Source organism: Leptodactylus fuscus, chromosome 11, assembly GCF_031893055.1.
Source record: "Leptodactylus fuscus isolate aLepFus1 chromosome 11, aLepFus1.hap2, whole genome shotgun sequence".
Taxonomy (NCBI): domain Eukaryota; kingdom Metazoa; phylum Chordata; class Amphibia; order Anura; family Leptodactylidae; genus Leptodactylus; species Leptodactylus fuscus.
Window position 1 is genome coordinate 84,971,565 of NC_134275.1, and position 15,467 is coordinate 84,987,031.

Sequence of the window (15,467 nt, forward strand, 5' to 3'; positions counted from 1 at the left end):
GGATGTCCTGCTCCATCGCAGGACAAATGTACAGAGCTTTCCTGCCATCACAGAATTGCTGCTTGGTAAAAACCGCTCTTACATCTTGTACCCCATGCAGCATTGTATGGCGGCACACAGTCACATATGGCTCAGTAATATGGAGACATACGAGGCGCTCTCTGCCACTGTATAGACTCCTCACTGAGCGCATGGCAAGTCTGGTGTATATTGCTTAGAATACATGACCCTTGATAGGTTACATCGCCGCAGGTTTAGGCGTAGTGGCAGCCATTTTAAGAGTGAAGGTCCAATCCATAGGCCTCCTAGGCGGAATGAGACCCATATACGGCCGACCACAAAATATGGTCCCGAGTGAATTCATGGCTACTAGTGGTTTATATCAGGAACAGTCGGTGTCTCGAGGGCTTTATGTATAGGATACAGTTTGGGAGTGGTTGCCCATAGCAACCCATCCAATATGGTGGCGCCTTAAGGCCCTTCTTAGCAGGATTTGCTATGGTTGCAAAAGACATGTTGTACTGTAAAGTCGGCAGCCATATGTACGGTACAGTGAAATGTTAAAAGATATCCATCGCCAGACCGGCCCTGTAATGTCCTGAAGAGGCCAAACCCCAAACAGTCCGTATACCTCAAGCAATCCGTATACCTCACGCAGTCCGTATACCTCACGCAGTCCGTATACCCCATGTCTGGTGATCAAATCCACACAAGTGGTTAATAGGAGTAAACACTAAAGGCACAATATAGAAGAAGTGTCCGCTATACCAGTCATATGGAGAGGATAGCCTCCCCTACAGTAAGTCGCTCTTACGCAGTACGTGTAGACATTTCACAATACACCAGATCCTAAGGGCAGCTCAGAAGCCATTTTTTAGGCCGCACCGCCTTCAAGCGAAAACTGAGGCGGCCATTTTGTGGACTCTACCACCCATTTCAGTTTCTGGACAACTGAGCCGCGTATAGACGGTAAAAAGGAAAGAATACAGAGTCGAGTTATTGGCACTTTACACCTGAGCACAGACCAGTTAGTCTAGTCGCAAAGTTATATCCTCCATGTAAACATGACGGGAGACAAAACACACCACAATCCCTTCTAAAACTACATATCTGCAGATCTTCGAGGTCCCAGGATTAAATATATATTAATATAGCACCGTCTCAGCAGGTGTAGACTAGAATATGACCTATAACACCTGCAAATAACACGTCGCAGTCCTAGCAAAGCAAAAAGTGTCAGTGAATCCGCTGCACGGGGGCGAGAGGCGTTATTAAAGGGGTTGTCCTATTATGGACACAGGACAGGGGATAAATATTCGACCAATGGGAGCCCAATCGCCCCGTCCCCTAGTGATCAGGAGGACTGGAAGTAACCGTAAGTCCTCTTTGCAAATAGAGTGCGAGTGTGATTGGAGCTCCATTCACTTCTATGGGGGGGCATTACAATCCCAGTAACCTCAAAGAAGTTTATAGAGCACTGGTCAACCAAGCACCACGGCACTCCATTTACGAGGAGGCCTTAGGGCAGGGGTAGGGAACTTTCGGCTCTCCAGCTGCTGTGAAACTACAACTCCCATCATGCTCCATTCAAGAACAGCAGAGCAAGTATGCATGCTGGGAGTTGTAGTTTTGCAACACCTGGGAGCCGTACGTTCCCTACCCCTGCCTTAGGGGGGACTATTAGTCACCCGTCCTCCTGATCACTGGGGGACCCAGTCCTGTGATTGGAGGGTAAGTGTCCAGAATTGGATATTTTTCTGGGATTATATATTGATCCTTAGGATAGGTCATCAATATGTGACTAGTGGCGGCCGAATACTCTGCAGCCTCTTCACTGACATACAGCGCCATACATATCGTATGGCTGAGTTTGGTATTGCAGGTCAGCCCCAGTCATTGGCACAGGAAAGAGCAGCTGATCTGTGGGGGTCAGGGTGTCAGACCCCCTCCACCAATCACAGACTGATGACCTATCCTAAGGATCAATATTAACGTTCTGGAAAACCCACTGTATTAACCCATTCATTCTCATAAATTTAATATATCCCCAGCCCCCCAAGAAAAGATATCGGGAGCCGCCGCCATCAGAGCAATGCTATTGAGTACATACAGCGTGTTCTTTGACAATGTATGTCCCCAGAAATTGGTCAAAGAACTTTATTTATAAGCAGTGGAGAACCCCTTTAAAAGGAAAGGTCCGATGTAGAAAAGTCAATTCCTAACACCCCATTGGGGTATCCTTAATCCCTAATTCAGGACCCCCATCAATTAACGTGTTAAAAAACCTGTGACTGCCTTTTTAGAGGACCTGGCAAGTCCTTGCATTATATGAACAGCCCACTGATGTCAGTGGACACCATGCAATGCTTCGTTTCACCTGTGGGGGTGCTGTCGGGTAAGTAAACACTTCTAGCCCGGTGTCAGCGTCCATTCCAGCCGTTCACCGCTGGACCCCAGCACCTGGATAACCTGAAATCTGCTTATTCTTTTTGGAATACTCACTAACAAAAAAAAGCGATTGTAAAAAGTGGGCGATCCCTTTAAGTCTCCATTTTGCTAGCTTTCTGCACCCTGCTTGATGACCATGAGGTATGAAGTTTTCCTTTTAAACCCCTAAAGCTAGAAAAAAAAATGCTGACAATGTTGAAAAACGGACGCAGCAATTGAGGCGTTGAGCACGCGGCGGTATTGCCAAAGGATTTTAGGTCTTTCACCTGGAAACTAGAACGCAGCAGATTCCTCATCACAGAGAAGAATTCTCCTTGGAGTGCACTTCAAGACAGTCCTTACAACTAGAATGTACAGTCTCTGAGAAGCGATGACGGCCTTGTCCTATCCAGAACAGTCAGCAGCCACAATGCAGTCCCTCTGGTCACCCGTCAACCATAGTGTGTCCACCAAGCCATCACCGAGGACACGTTCCTTGTCCAATGTCCCAGGTGAGCTCTGCGGTTAAGGTTAGTGTTAGTTAGCGTGACAATTGCTGCAAAGCTTTCAGGCTGAGGATTCCTCCCCTGGATAGCACCGGCAACAGCCCAGGGTGGAGAACTCAATCTCTGGTTTGGAGGCCTCACCCTCCAGGAGAACATCAGCAGACGTGTTCCACTCACTGATCATATCTTCTACCCGCGTCACGTACAGAAGGGACAGGAGGACTCCAAGGAACTAGTGGAGAGATAAAGTCTCAGTGTTAGATGGCATGTATACAATATATAATGTAGAAGGGCCGCTGGACTCCTTGAAGACTCCTTGGAGTGCTAGCTTTGACCAAATTAATCACTTGTCGGCTCCACAACGTTATGATCATGTCCAATTGGAATGCTAAACATTGAGAAGCCTTACTGTAGGGTCGCCGGGTGGCAGAGTGAAATAACCATGTTGCAAGTAAGAACCGCAGCGATCTGCAAATCAGCACAATATTCATATTTATTGTTAAAAATGGATTTTCGATTGTTAATGGTGATGTGGCTTACCTGCAAAATCTGTGTCACCATTAACCAGCATGCAAAAACATGGCAGAAACTCACTATTACTAGCAATCTCCATCCTAGCAATGGACTGTACTGACGGTAGTGTGAACACAGCTTGACATACATTTCTAATGATCAAAAACTGCAAAAACTTGCACATCAGTGCACCACCTTGTGGCTGCTATGTGGAACTGTGCATGTAATATACCGTGTCATACACACACACACACACAGCACATATAATACACTGTGTCCTGCACACACAGCACATATAATGCACAGTGTCCTGCACACACACAGCACATATAATGCACGGTGTCCTGCACACACACAGCACATATAATATACAGTGTCCTGCACACACTGAGCACATATAATATACCGTGTCCTGCACACACTGAGCACATATAATATACAGTGTCCTGCACACACTGAGCACATATAATACACGGTGTCCTGCACACACACAGCACATATAATGCACGGTGTCCTGCACACACACAGCACATATAATATACAGTGTCCTGCACACACTGAGCACATATAATATACCGTGTCCTGCACACACTGAGCACATATAATATACCGTGTCCTGCACACACTGAGCACATATAATATACAGTGTCCTGCACACACTGAGCACATATAATACACGGTGTCCTGCACACACACAGCACATATAATGCACGGCGTCCTGCACACACACAGCACATATAATGCACGGCGTCCTGCACACACACAGCACATATAATATACAGTGTTCTGCACACACAGAGCACATATAATATACCGTGTCCTGCACACACTGAGCACATATAATATACCGTGTCCTGCACACACTGAGCACATATAATATACCGTGTCCTACACACTGAGCACATATAATATGCCGTGTCCTGCACACACAGCACATATAATATACTGTGTCCTGCACACACTCAGCACATATAATATACTGTGTCCTGCACACACTCAGCACATATAATATACAGTGTCCTGCACACACTGAGCACATATAATACACGGTGTCCTGCACACACACAGCACATATAATGCATGGCGTCCTGCACACACACAGCACATATAATGCACGGCGTCCTGCACACACACAGCACATATAATATACAGTGTTCTGCACACACAGAGCACATATAATATACCGTGTCCTGCACACACTGAGCACATATAATATACCGTGTCCTGCACACACTGAGCACATATAATATACCGTGTCCTGCACACTCACCTGTGGGAGCAGGATACCCAGTAATGCTCCAGCCATGATCGTGTAGTTATCCAGAAACCAGATAATGACGGCATCCGTGCAGCCTCGGACATAGATGAACTTCTGAGCTTCATGTCTCTGGATGGGAGGGGAACAAGATGGAGTCAGTGACTGCAACGTGTCAATGGGAACATAAGAGACAGCAAAAGTAATAGTCGTAGGAAGTAACAAAAGGAGTCAAAGATGAAGCCAAAGAGGAAACAACCAGACAGGCGGTACTACACGTAGGTTAGGCGGTGATCTGTACATCGAGTACTTACGTCATACTTCATGGCCTGGTATCCGCACAATGTATTCATCACTGCAGTCTGCAATACACAGTAAAGCGACGGTCACTGGACTAGAACTGGTTATATGTAAAGTCGCCAGACTGGATTCCAGCGACCCCACCGACAACTTGTCAGATCATGTCCGCAAATGTAAATAGTCAATACTACTGAAGACAGACTGGGAACCATGCAAGGGTTAGGCCTTATTCACATGGCAGTGGAAATTGGCTGTGTGATCTCCATTTTTTTTGGCACCCGTTTTTTAACCCATGCAAGTCTATGTCTGTATTCACATGTTTGCTTATCCGTTTACATAGAGATCAAGGTTTTTTTTTATTGATTGATCTCTATGTGAACAAACAGACATCTTACTGCATGGTTTTTTTAAAAACATTTTTTGCACCCGTTAAACAAGTTTACTACAAAACATATGGTCGATAAATGGAGCCTGCAGCATGTCCTGCTATGTGCTATGGGAACTCCTTCATTGCACAAGCACCAAGATAGCAATGATGCGGTGTTCTCCCATATTGTCCCAGTCTCATGCCTGAGAACTCCTAACTTAACCCCACAGCGTGTATGGGGCATTGCACGCATATTCTAACCCACAATAGAACATGTGACTCTAAGATTAGTCATCCATAACAGCAAATTATACCGAAGAATCTCAATTACCTTGTTGGTTAAACAGCAAGTATAGGGGACTCCGCAGGCGAGGGGCCCGGGGGCCGTGCAGGAGTGATACTGGTTCTTTTCCCAGTCTGTATACTCAGATCCACCACAACACTTGAACTGGAAAAAAATAGATTAAGAAAAATAATCAGAATCCGCACAACAATTTACGTTTCCTTAAGGCTGAGGCCCCATGTTGCAGAAACGCAGCTTTTTTTTGTTGCAGATTTTGTTGCGATTTTTTGACCCAAAGCCAGGAGTGGATGGAGCAGAAAGGAGAAGAGTATAACAACTTCCTATATATTCCCCATTCCTTTTTCCTTTTGGCTCAAAAAACCGCAACAAAAAAAGTTGTGTTTCCGCAACGTGGGCCCTCAGCCTAAAGGCGTTTCCAGGCTAAAATTATTGCTGACCTTTCCTAAGGATCAGTGGCAGTCAGACACCCGGCAACCCCACCGATCAGCTGGTCTTGGCAGCTTATACACAGAGAATGGAGCAGGAAGCAGACAGCTCTCAAAGGTTATGTTCACACACTGAGCAATTCCACTTCATTTTCTGCTGCCACTTTTGACTGCGGTCTACCTGCGACAAGATACTGATGTAGGGTATCGGCATTCAGTCATGGCTGCCGATTAGGCCCAGATGAATGGCCCTCACAAGTGAATCTAGAGCTGCAGCAAGATGGAGCAGGACACTTATTCTTTCATCATCCTTCTATGTTCTTTGTGAAGAATTTGCTGCAGATTCGGTGGCGTAATCCACGGCAAATTCCTCCAAGTGAACTTACCCATACAGTTAAGGATGAACTTTCACCTCCTCCACCTCTTTACATCTTTTATTAGGTACCATTCTGCTAATTTTGGCACAGTTGGAATGTTTTCTCTAGTCCCCACCATTCAGTGCAGTTAGTTTTGGTGCCTTATTTGCTAACTAGACTCTCTAATGTCAAGTGGGTGGTGTCAGGGAGGAGCAGACAAAAGGGCGTGATTTAGCGCTCCAATCAGAAGCTGCTCCTTCCTGACGCCACCCACTGGGCATTAGGGAGTCTAGTTAGCATATCAGGCACCAAAACTACCTGCACTGAGAACATAAAGCAGCCGTGTTTCTCTAATCCCGTACAACCCCTTTAATCTTTTGTAAATATTCACCTGTTTTTGCACAAAGTCCATGATATTTTTGAAGTCGAGATCATCGTAGTAATTCTGTATTCCCTTCCGAATGTTTTTATTCAGGAGCTCCATGGTCTGGTGTGAAAAGAGACATATTATGGATCTGCGGATTGGAGGAGGCGCTCCCCTAATCTCCTCATAGGGACAAGAGGCGTCAGGAGACTGGGAGCAATGGGGGGACAAAGTGGGTAAGAGGACTGGGACAGGAGGGCGGGGTAGCAAGTCCTTACCTGATTCCTGAAGATCAAGCCAATAATCCCCCCAGTCAGCTCCAAAATAAGACAGATCCCCAAGATGTACATGAACTGCAAAGGTAGGACAATATATAAAGATATAACACGGTCATCGAAATTGGTACCTACATCTCTCCGGACGAAGGCCGCACTCACCGCTTTCAGCAGACACAAGTTATCCCTGAGCGAGGCCAAGACTCCGATGAAGGACACGACAAACATGAGCAGCCCCAGCAGGATGAGGATGACGGCCGGAGCAAGGAAGCCGACATGTAACGTCTTTAATTTCTGCCTCTCGACTTCAGCATAGATCCCGATGGCCAAGACAAAAGCACCTATAAGCTGGGGGGTAAGAAGGGGGGGTATATAAAAATCCAAAAATCACCAGTATGTGCCGTCCATGTAATGGTCATGGATATCAGCAGGGGTCTGACACACAGGACCCCCCCATATATCAGTTAATATGGTTATTCCCATATAAACTATATGTACAGAACACCTGATAAATCCCATAGAAGTCTACAGAGAGCCCTGCACATGCCCTGTTCAATCCTTGACGCTTTACCAATGTGGTCGGTGGGTCAGAGACCCCTTTTCTTGAGAGTGTAAAGTTGATCTAATGAAAAGTTCTACCGTTTTCCAAGATACTTTCATCAGTTCCTTCGTTTTTAAGACCTCTGCTTGCCGTCATTGAAGAAGAACCTTGCAGACTTCCACACCGGTGCATGGCTCGTTGCAGCACAGTGATCAAAGCCGTGGGACGAGCAGTGCACCTTCACGTACATCACGTGACCAGGACTGGAAATAAGCAATGACAGCAAGCACAGATCTTGAAATCTGTCAGGAACGTCTGTAATAAGAAAACTGCAAGACCATACAAGCTATGGGGACAAGATGGGGGCTCTGAAGCGTTCCCAGCCCACCTCTTTATTCTCTATGACTTTCCCGGCAATGAATAGACGCCGGTTCCTTCACGCTACATTCTTCTTGTGTCACGGATCCCCTCACAAGCCTGGACCTGACAGGAGAGACCCCCCCCCCCCCATAATAGTATGGGAAACTTCTCTTTATCTGTAGACATTATCACGAGGCAGCTGCGGGGGCAGGGCGTTGGGAAACCACAGGCCAAAAAGCAACGTATATCATATACGCTGCAAAATGTTATATACTGGATCACATACATGGGACGTGTTAGCTGGACCCATAGGAATCCCAAGCACTGTATCCGGACCGTCATCTTCATAACCCTGGCCATGTCTACTACATATATGACGTGCACATTTTACTGCGTGTATTCTCACACCCCGGATTTAAAAGGAACCTGTCATCAAGCTTGGGGCCCTAAACCAGCATAGGGGCCAAAACCCAAAGATCCCAGAACCTTCATTGCTTCAGTTTTGTAAATATTGAACATTTTTAAGAGTTGTGATGCAGTTTTTGGCGCATGCGCGGGGCTCAATTGAATCTTCAATGCACATGTGAAGTTTTTACGTGAAATTTTTTTTACTCTTCAAAAAATAGCGCCACACCTGCCCACAGGTTATGTATGGTATTGCAGTTCGAACCCATTGGGGGAGATTTATTAATTTACTATATCGATTTGCAGTGTGAAAAGGTTGCAGGCTTTGAATTTGCAACTTTCTAGGTGCCATTGACATTGCAGTGCAGGAGCATGGCTGGCAGAAGTCGCTCTACCGTACTGCTGCCTGCTTTCTGCTCCTAACAATGCCCTGACCAGTTTCCAGTGGGCGTTGTGTTACGTTATATCGCCATTACTGATAAGTCGCCACTCCTTACTGAAACAAGAACTGATAAGACGGTTACGAGAAAATATAGCAATAAACCGCAACTAAAAAGACTCCTGAGGTGGCCATAGACTTGTTCGACTGACACCTAGCCCACATGGTGCATGGGCAAAAGTAGTCAGCTTTCTGAACACGTATCTATGTAGGACCATCAATGGAGACATTGAAGCGCTTTGACTCGACTCAGAGATTTCTGGTCTCTCTCCTATGGCCCTTTGATACATTGTATCTGATCTGGAGTAAGAAGTCTCTGAGCAGTGTCAAAGGGTGCGATTCAAGTCACTTGTCTATGTCCAATGTTAGGCTAGGTTCATGTGTCTGTGCGTTGGCCGGCCTGTCCTTCATGCTGGGAGAGTAACACACTGTCCCGTACTGTAATCCAGCCTTTCCTTAAATCTGGCGCACCTCAGGAGGCGCCATGTGCTGGAATTGAGAGCTCAGGGACTGGCACAGATTTCAGGTTTAACTTGCGCCAGTTTTCTGGTCTGAATTATAGTAAATCTGTCCCCACCCCGGACCACTCCGATCACTGCCCCGCACCACACACTTTTCTTAAAAGTTGCGAACCGGTCGAAAAAAAAAAATAGATAAAGCGGGGCAATTGTAGCCAAAAAAATGAACCACTTTTGCTCCAGAAAATTAGTGTGACCAGTAAGTTCTCTTCCAATGTATTAACAAACCTAGATCACATGTAATATGCCACCGATAGAAACCTATAAACAAGGGGACACCATCGTTCGCTGATTTAACATGGCGGATTTATGCAATCAATTCATATTATAGAAGTAAGGCAGAATAGGGGCCACACAGAGTCACCCACCTGCTGTCATACAGTCGGCATGCACATGGCTTTACCGCAGTGCCTTTGGCAGGTTCTACATGGCCACAGTACCCTATGGCGGCCTCAGTTCTGCCAAACCATGGGGGTCCAGACAGCAGGGAAAGGTGACAAGAGCCAATCCTATTTGTTGCACAGTAAGGCTAGGTTCATGTGGCGGATTTGGGAGCTTTTCCGCTTCAGATTCCTCTCCAATTCCGCGCATGTGAACCCATCACAGGTTTGCGATCCTATTAGCCTCAAGCACAGCGGGGCTACTCAGCCTGAGCCTTGCGATACAGATTCTGCAGCAAGATGGCACAAGGTGCCACTTTTAATAGCGTCCTGAAAAAAAGAAACCAAAATGACGTCCAGTTTCGGGCAGAATCTGTAGCAGATTTTGATGCAAAAATCCACTTCAAAAATCAGCTCCAAATTTCGTAGTAAGAACATTTCTTAAATTGTGGAAGTGTTATATAAGGTTCAGAAGAACTGGAATAGTAGAATATTAGAGGAGTTGTCCAAGGAGAGTAACTGGTACCTACGTATGTCGGAATTTTCTTGATGCCAAACCTGGAGGTTCTAGGCAGGTTTGGACCCTGGGTCACATGATTGGAACAAGCCCGTTCCCCAGGGTCGCTCCTCCTACCTCCTCTCCTATATTTGCAGATAGTTTACCTGTTCTAGGGGGGATTGCTGACTATAGTAAAGCCATTGACTATAGCCTAGGATGGGGTGATGGACAGCGCAGGTTCCAATCCATTGAACCTCCAGGTCCGGCACCAAGAAAACTCCAGCATGTGTAAGAACACTTTCTGGACAACCCCTTTAAAGGGCCAAGGCGAGTTTTCTCCCCCAAACAGCGTCACATGTGCCACAGGTTGCGTTTGGTGTTGTAGGTCCACTTCAGTAAAGCGGAGAAGCAATACCAGACACAACCTAAGGTCAGGTGTGGCGCAGTTTCTGGAAGAAAGCAGTCATGTTTTTCAGATCCTGTACAACCCACTTAATATCAAATGCTCAAGTTCAGATCCATTGTCTGTCTGTAATCTTACAAGGTGAACCACACCATGACTAAGGGAGTTAGGTAACAGCGAGCCATGGGATCCCTCCAACAGGTTCAGCTAGTTGTATTGATTTTTCTTGTGTACATTTTACCTGAATTCAGTAAGCAAATATTTATCTGACTAAACCGCCGGCCATGTTAAGACATGACCCCAGAGATGACAATATAGTCACGCAAAGGAGAAGACACGGACGATCTACAGGATCCACTGACTGAAGGGATTCCCTGTAACATCAACTAGGATCTGTCTATAGAACCCGCACGTATGTGGTTACATATGGATAGTGATCCCTGAGAAACACATTCAATAAACTGTCTCTACCCAGCCTGAAATGGCTGAGAACGGAAAACAACAGAATCCACCACATATCAGATGCAATAGACTACACGTCTACGGGTGACACAGGTCAATACAGTCACACCAAGACCAAACAAATCCACCCGCCCAAACCCGATAAAGGAAACTTACCCAGAATATAGTACTGTATGCAATGAGGGTGAATTTCAGGCACAGGTATGGAAATCTGGAGCAGTATCGAACCTCTCCAGTAGCCATGAGCACGGCTCAGATATTTCCGTACACTGAAGGTAAATGGGGACCTTGGACTCTTAGCAGCACAGGTGGATGGAAGCTTCTCCAAGTGGAAGGCGGCTCTGTAGGAAAGGGGAATTCTTTGTAGAACAGGGACTTTTTCTGCAGATCCTTCAGAGTAGAGGGAACTCCTTCAAGTCCTAGTAATATTGGGGAACCACCTTGTAGCCCAAGTGGAGTAGAAGAACCTCCTTGCAGTGCAGGTAGACTCGTGAAACCTCCTTGTAGCCAAAGAAATATTGGGGAACCACCTTACAGTGCAGGTAGACTCGTGGAACCTCCTTGTAGCCAAAGAAATATTAGGGAACCACCTTGCAGTGCAGGTAGACTCGTGGAACCTCTTTGCAGTGCAGGTAGACTCGTGGAACCTCTTTGCAGTGCAGGTAGACTCGTGCAACCTCCTTGCAGCCTAGATAGAGTTGGAGAATTTTCTTGTAGTGGAGGAACCTCCTTGCAGTGCAGGTAGAGTAGATGAACCTTCTTACAGCCCCGGGAAAATTGCAACAGTTTCTTTTAGCTCAGGTGGAGTTCAGAAATCTTGCAACCATGTCACAGTCGGACCTCCTTGTAGTTCAGGTGCAGGTAGAGCAAGGACTCTCTTCTCTGCAGGTATTTGCCAGTCTCTAGCACCTTCCTGTATCAGTTGTCAACATGCACAGGTAAATAGTAGTGCAGAATGAATGTGAACAGGGATAGAAGGATTTGTTCCAGGGGTGTGTATGGTTGTATAGCAATAGGAGGAGCCAGGCTGTGTATTCAGCAGCACACTGGCCTGGCATGGGTGTGTTTAGCAGGATGCACAGTGTTGTGATGGGCGGCTGTGTAGTGTGACTTGCAGCTATAATGTTGTTGAAGACTCTGAGTCACACTAGGAAACAGGAAACTGGATTATCCAGAAGTGAGGAGCAGGCAGGAGATGGTGCAGCGCCGCTGCTATCTGTGTGTTAGGAGTTGGCCTTGTAAATAGGAAAAAATAGATCCCAGTCTGCTTATTGCAATGGGTGGGCTTTCCCTGGCAAGCCGTGGGGCTTCCCTTAGTGGTGGGCTGGCACTGGGAAGCGATTGGCCCTGCCAGCTTGTTGCTGTGCCTCCTCCCAAGGTGTGTCACTGTATGACCGCACAGCCTCAGCTGACTCCTAGTTTATCCTAAGTGATCATGTTGGAGCTGCACAGAAACAGCACAGAGCCTTGTTACTGCTGACACTGCACCCCGAGCGGACAAGTGAGCGCCAACCACACATTAGTGAGCGCCGCTGCGTGCTAAAAGCATCCCATAGAAATCTGATTAGCAAATCCGTAAATTATAGGGTAGAAAATTTCTTAAAACAACAATGTTACGATTTGTCAGCAGCAACATATTATATCGCTCTGCACCCCGCTATCCTATTGTGACCTAGAAAATCCCCGAGTTTCATCTACCCAATGATTTCCATTCCAAAGATCCATGGACAGTGTCTTGCAGGAGGCTGTTGTGTTCTGAACAATGTTGTCGTGGCACACGTGGTAAGGCCGGCACCATAAATCTCCCCATGGAGAATGTAATTGTCACATGTTTTGCCAGAATAGGTCAATTGTTCGTTGCAAGAATGTGATCCGACCCTGTTTTTCTGGTTTTTATGAATCAGCAATTCTTTGCAACATTATAAGACCCCACGTTACAGAAAAGCAGTGTTTTTTTTTGTTGCAGATTTTGCTGCATTTTTTTTAATTCAAAGCCAAGAGTAGATTGAGAATAAGAAGCCTCCTTTATAATTTTCGTTCTTTTTTGAAGCTGCTCTTGACTTTGGCTCAAAAAATAGGTACAAAAATTACACTTTGGTTTGGGAATTTGGTTTCCGTGAGCCCTCACCCCAGGGACTGTTGCAGACAACCGTAGCCATGGTCAGTATGCTGTCCGTGAAATACGCATGATAGTCCGGGGTGCAAAATATATTCCTGTCCTATTTGTGGCCCTTGCCTACGCGGCTCCTATTTATTTCAGGAAAGGAGCCGCAGAAGCACGGACGGCACTCAGGGACATCCCCGTATGCTGCCCATACTTTAAATTCACAGCCGGCTGGTTACACCATGGCCATCTGCCACCGGCCTCAAGCAGATAGGAATAGGACCTGCTCTCCGTTTTGCAGCCCAGGTTCACAGTCCCCTGCACAGACCTGTGTGGGGCCATAGAAATGAATGGGTCAGCGTGCTGTCTAACATGGAGGAAAAATCCAATCGTGTGCATGAGGTTAATGCACTGTCCTCAGCACAGTATTGTTGACTTTGTGCATTGAAAGCCCTGGATACGGAAACTCCAAGATAGGGAAGTTTCCAGTTGGCACCACTAATGTCCACCACATGGTAAGTGAGGTGCCAGGAGCGTGGTCATACAAATCAGCAGTCAGGATGGTCACAGCTCATAGCCATAACAAGACAAATACAGGGCACGGCAAACAGTGGCAGATCTGTGCAAAAATAAATAATCATAGGCAGCAGCTGACATACGCCTGTCCCTTTAAGGTAGGTGTTGTAGAGCATGCATGTAACAAGATGGGGGGTAGTGGTGGTGGTGAGATGAGCAGAGGGACGTTGGCCACACAGATAATACCACTCTATGTGGCTGTGTAGGTGTAGAGTTCTCTTATCATTCCTGGTCGGTGATGTAAGCTCTGTTACCACTCACATAACAAGGATACAAATCCCAAACGTTTCGGTCCCTCAGGGCTCAGGGAATCTTACACCAGCTCCGAGGCTCCAGACAATGATGCCTCACTGGTAATGATGTAGGTACAGATAGTACTGCCTTCCTGTCTCTTGCTGTGGATGATATAGATACAGATAGTGCTGCTTCCCTGTCTCTTGCAGTAGATTATATAGATACAGATAGTACTGCTTTCCTGTCTCTTACTGTACATGATATAGATACAGATGGTGCTGCTTCCCTGTCTCTTATTGTAGTGTAGATGATATAGATACAGATAGTACTGCTTTACTGTCTCTTGCTGTGGATGATATAGATACAGATAGTACTGCTTCCCTGTCTCTTTCTGTAGTACATATAGACACAGATAGTACTGCTTTACTGTCTCTTACTGTAGATGATATAGATATAGATAGTGCTGCTTCCCTGTCTCTTGCTGTAGATGATATAGACACAGATAGTACTGCTTCCCTGTCTCTTTCTGTAGTACATATAGACACAGATAGTACTGCTTCCCTTTCTCTTGCTGTAGATGATATAGACACAGATAGTACTGCTTCCCTGTCTCTTGCTGTAGATGATATAGATACAGATAGTACTGCTTCCCTGTCTCTTTCTGTAGTACATATAGACACAGATAGTACTGCTTCCCTTTCTCTTGCTGTAGATGATATAGACACAGATAGTACTGCTTCCCTTTCTCTTGCTGTAGATGATATAGACACAGATAGTACTGCTTCCCTTTCTCTTGCTGTAGATGATATAGACACAGATAGTACTGCTTTCCTGTCTCTTACTGTAGATGATATAGACACAGATAGTACTGCTTCCCTGTCTCTTATTGTAGTGTAGATGATATAGATACAGATAGTGCTGCTTCCCTGTCTCTTATTGTAGTGTAGATGATATAGAAACAGATAGTACTGCTTCCCTGTCTCTTTCTGTAGTACATATAGACACAGATAGTACTGCTTCCCTTTCTCTTGCTGTAGATGATATAGATACAGATAGTACTGCTTCCCGGTCTCTTACTGTAGATGATATAGATACAGATAGTACTGCTTCCCTGTCTCTTACTGTAGATGATATAGATATAGATAGTGCTGCTTCCCTGTCTCTTGCTGTAGATGATATAGACACAGATAGTACTGCTTCCCTGTCTCTTGCTGTAGATGATATAGAAACAGATAGTACTGCTTCCCTGTCTCTTTCTGTAGTACATATAGACACAAATAGTACTGCTTCCCTTTCTCTTGCTGTAGATGATATAGATACAGATAGTACTGCTTCCCTGTTTCTTGCTGTAGATGATATAGACACAGATAGCACTGCTTCCCTGTCTCTTGCTGTAGATGATATAGATACAGATAGTACTGCCTCCCTGTCTCTTGTTGTAGATGATATAGATA

General features: G+C 45.8%; 1 protein-coding gene across 2 annotated transcripts; it reads right to left on the reverse strand.

Moving 5' to 3' along the window:
* Positions 1 to 1,585: 1,585 nt before the first annotated feature.
* On the reverse strand, positions 1,586 to 12,375 carry TSPAN15 (tetraspanin 15). 2 transcript variants are annotated; one of them, XM_075261074.1, is made up of 9 exons: positions 11,630 to 12,375; positions 11,256 to 11,599; positions 7,255 to 7,440; positions 7,096 to 7,170; positions 6,845 to 6,940; positions 5,700 to 5,816; positions 5,016 to 5,063; positions 4,717 to 4,833; positions 1,586 to 3,165 (listed from the first exon to the last, which is right to left on the reverse strand). In XM_075261074.1, exons 2-9 carry the CDS (start codon positions 11,340 to 11,342, stop codon positions 2,995 to 2,997), a joined length of 897 nt encoding a protein of 298 aa, XP_075117175.1. In that variant the 5' UTR covers positions 11,343 to 11,599; positions 11,630 to 12,375; the 3' UTR covers positions 1,586 to 2,994. The 2 variants fall into 2 exon arrangements, with proteins under 2 accessions (XP_075117175.1, XP_075117174.1); XM_075261073.1 differs by having other exon boundaries at positions 11,256 to 12,375.
* Between the last annotated feature and the right edge of the window lie 3,092 nt (positions 12,376 to 15,467).

What these genes read in the sequence shown, in the direction of transcription:
- TSPAN15 (XM_075261074.1), bottom strand. Translation starts at nt 11,342, where the DNA reads ATGGCTACTGGAGAGGTTCGATACTGCTCCAGATTTCCATACCTGTGC. An exon ending in GCTTGATCTTCAGGAATCAG is followed by an intron (nt 6,941 to 7,095) that starts GTAAGGACTTGC and finishes TTTTCACACCAG; the next exon opens with ACCATGGAGCTCCTGAATAA. An exon ending in TGGACTTTGTGCAAAAACAG is followed by an intron (nt 5,817 to 6,844) that starts GTGAATATTTAC and finishes ATTTTTTTCCAG; the next exon opens with TTCAAGTGTTGTGGTGGATC.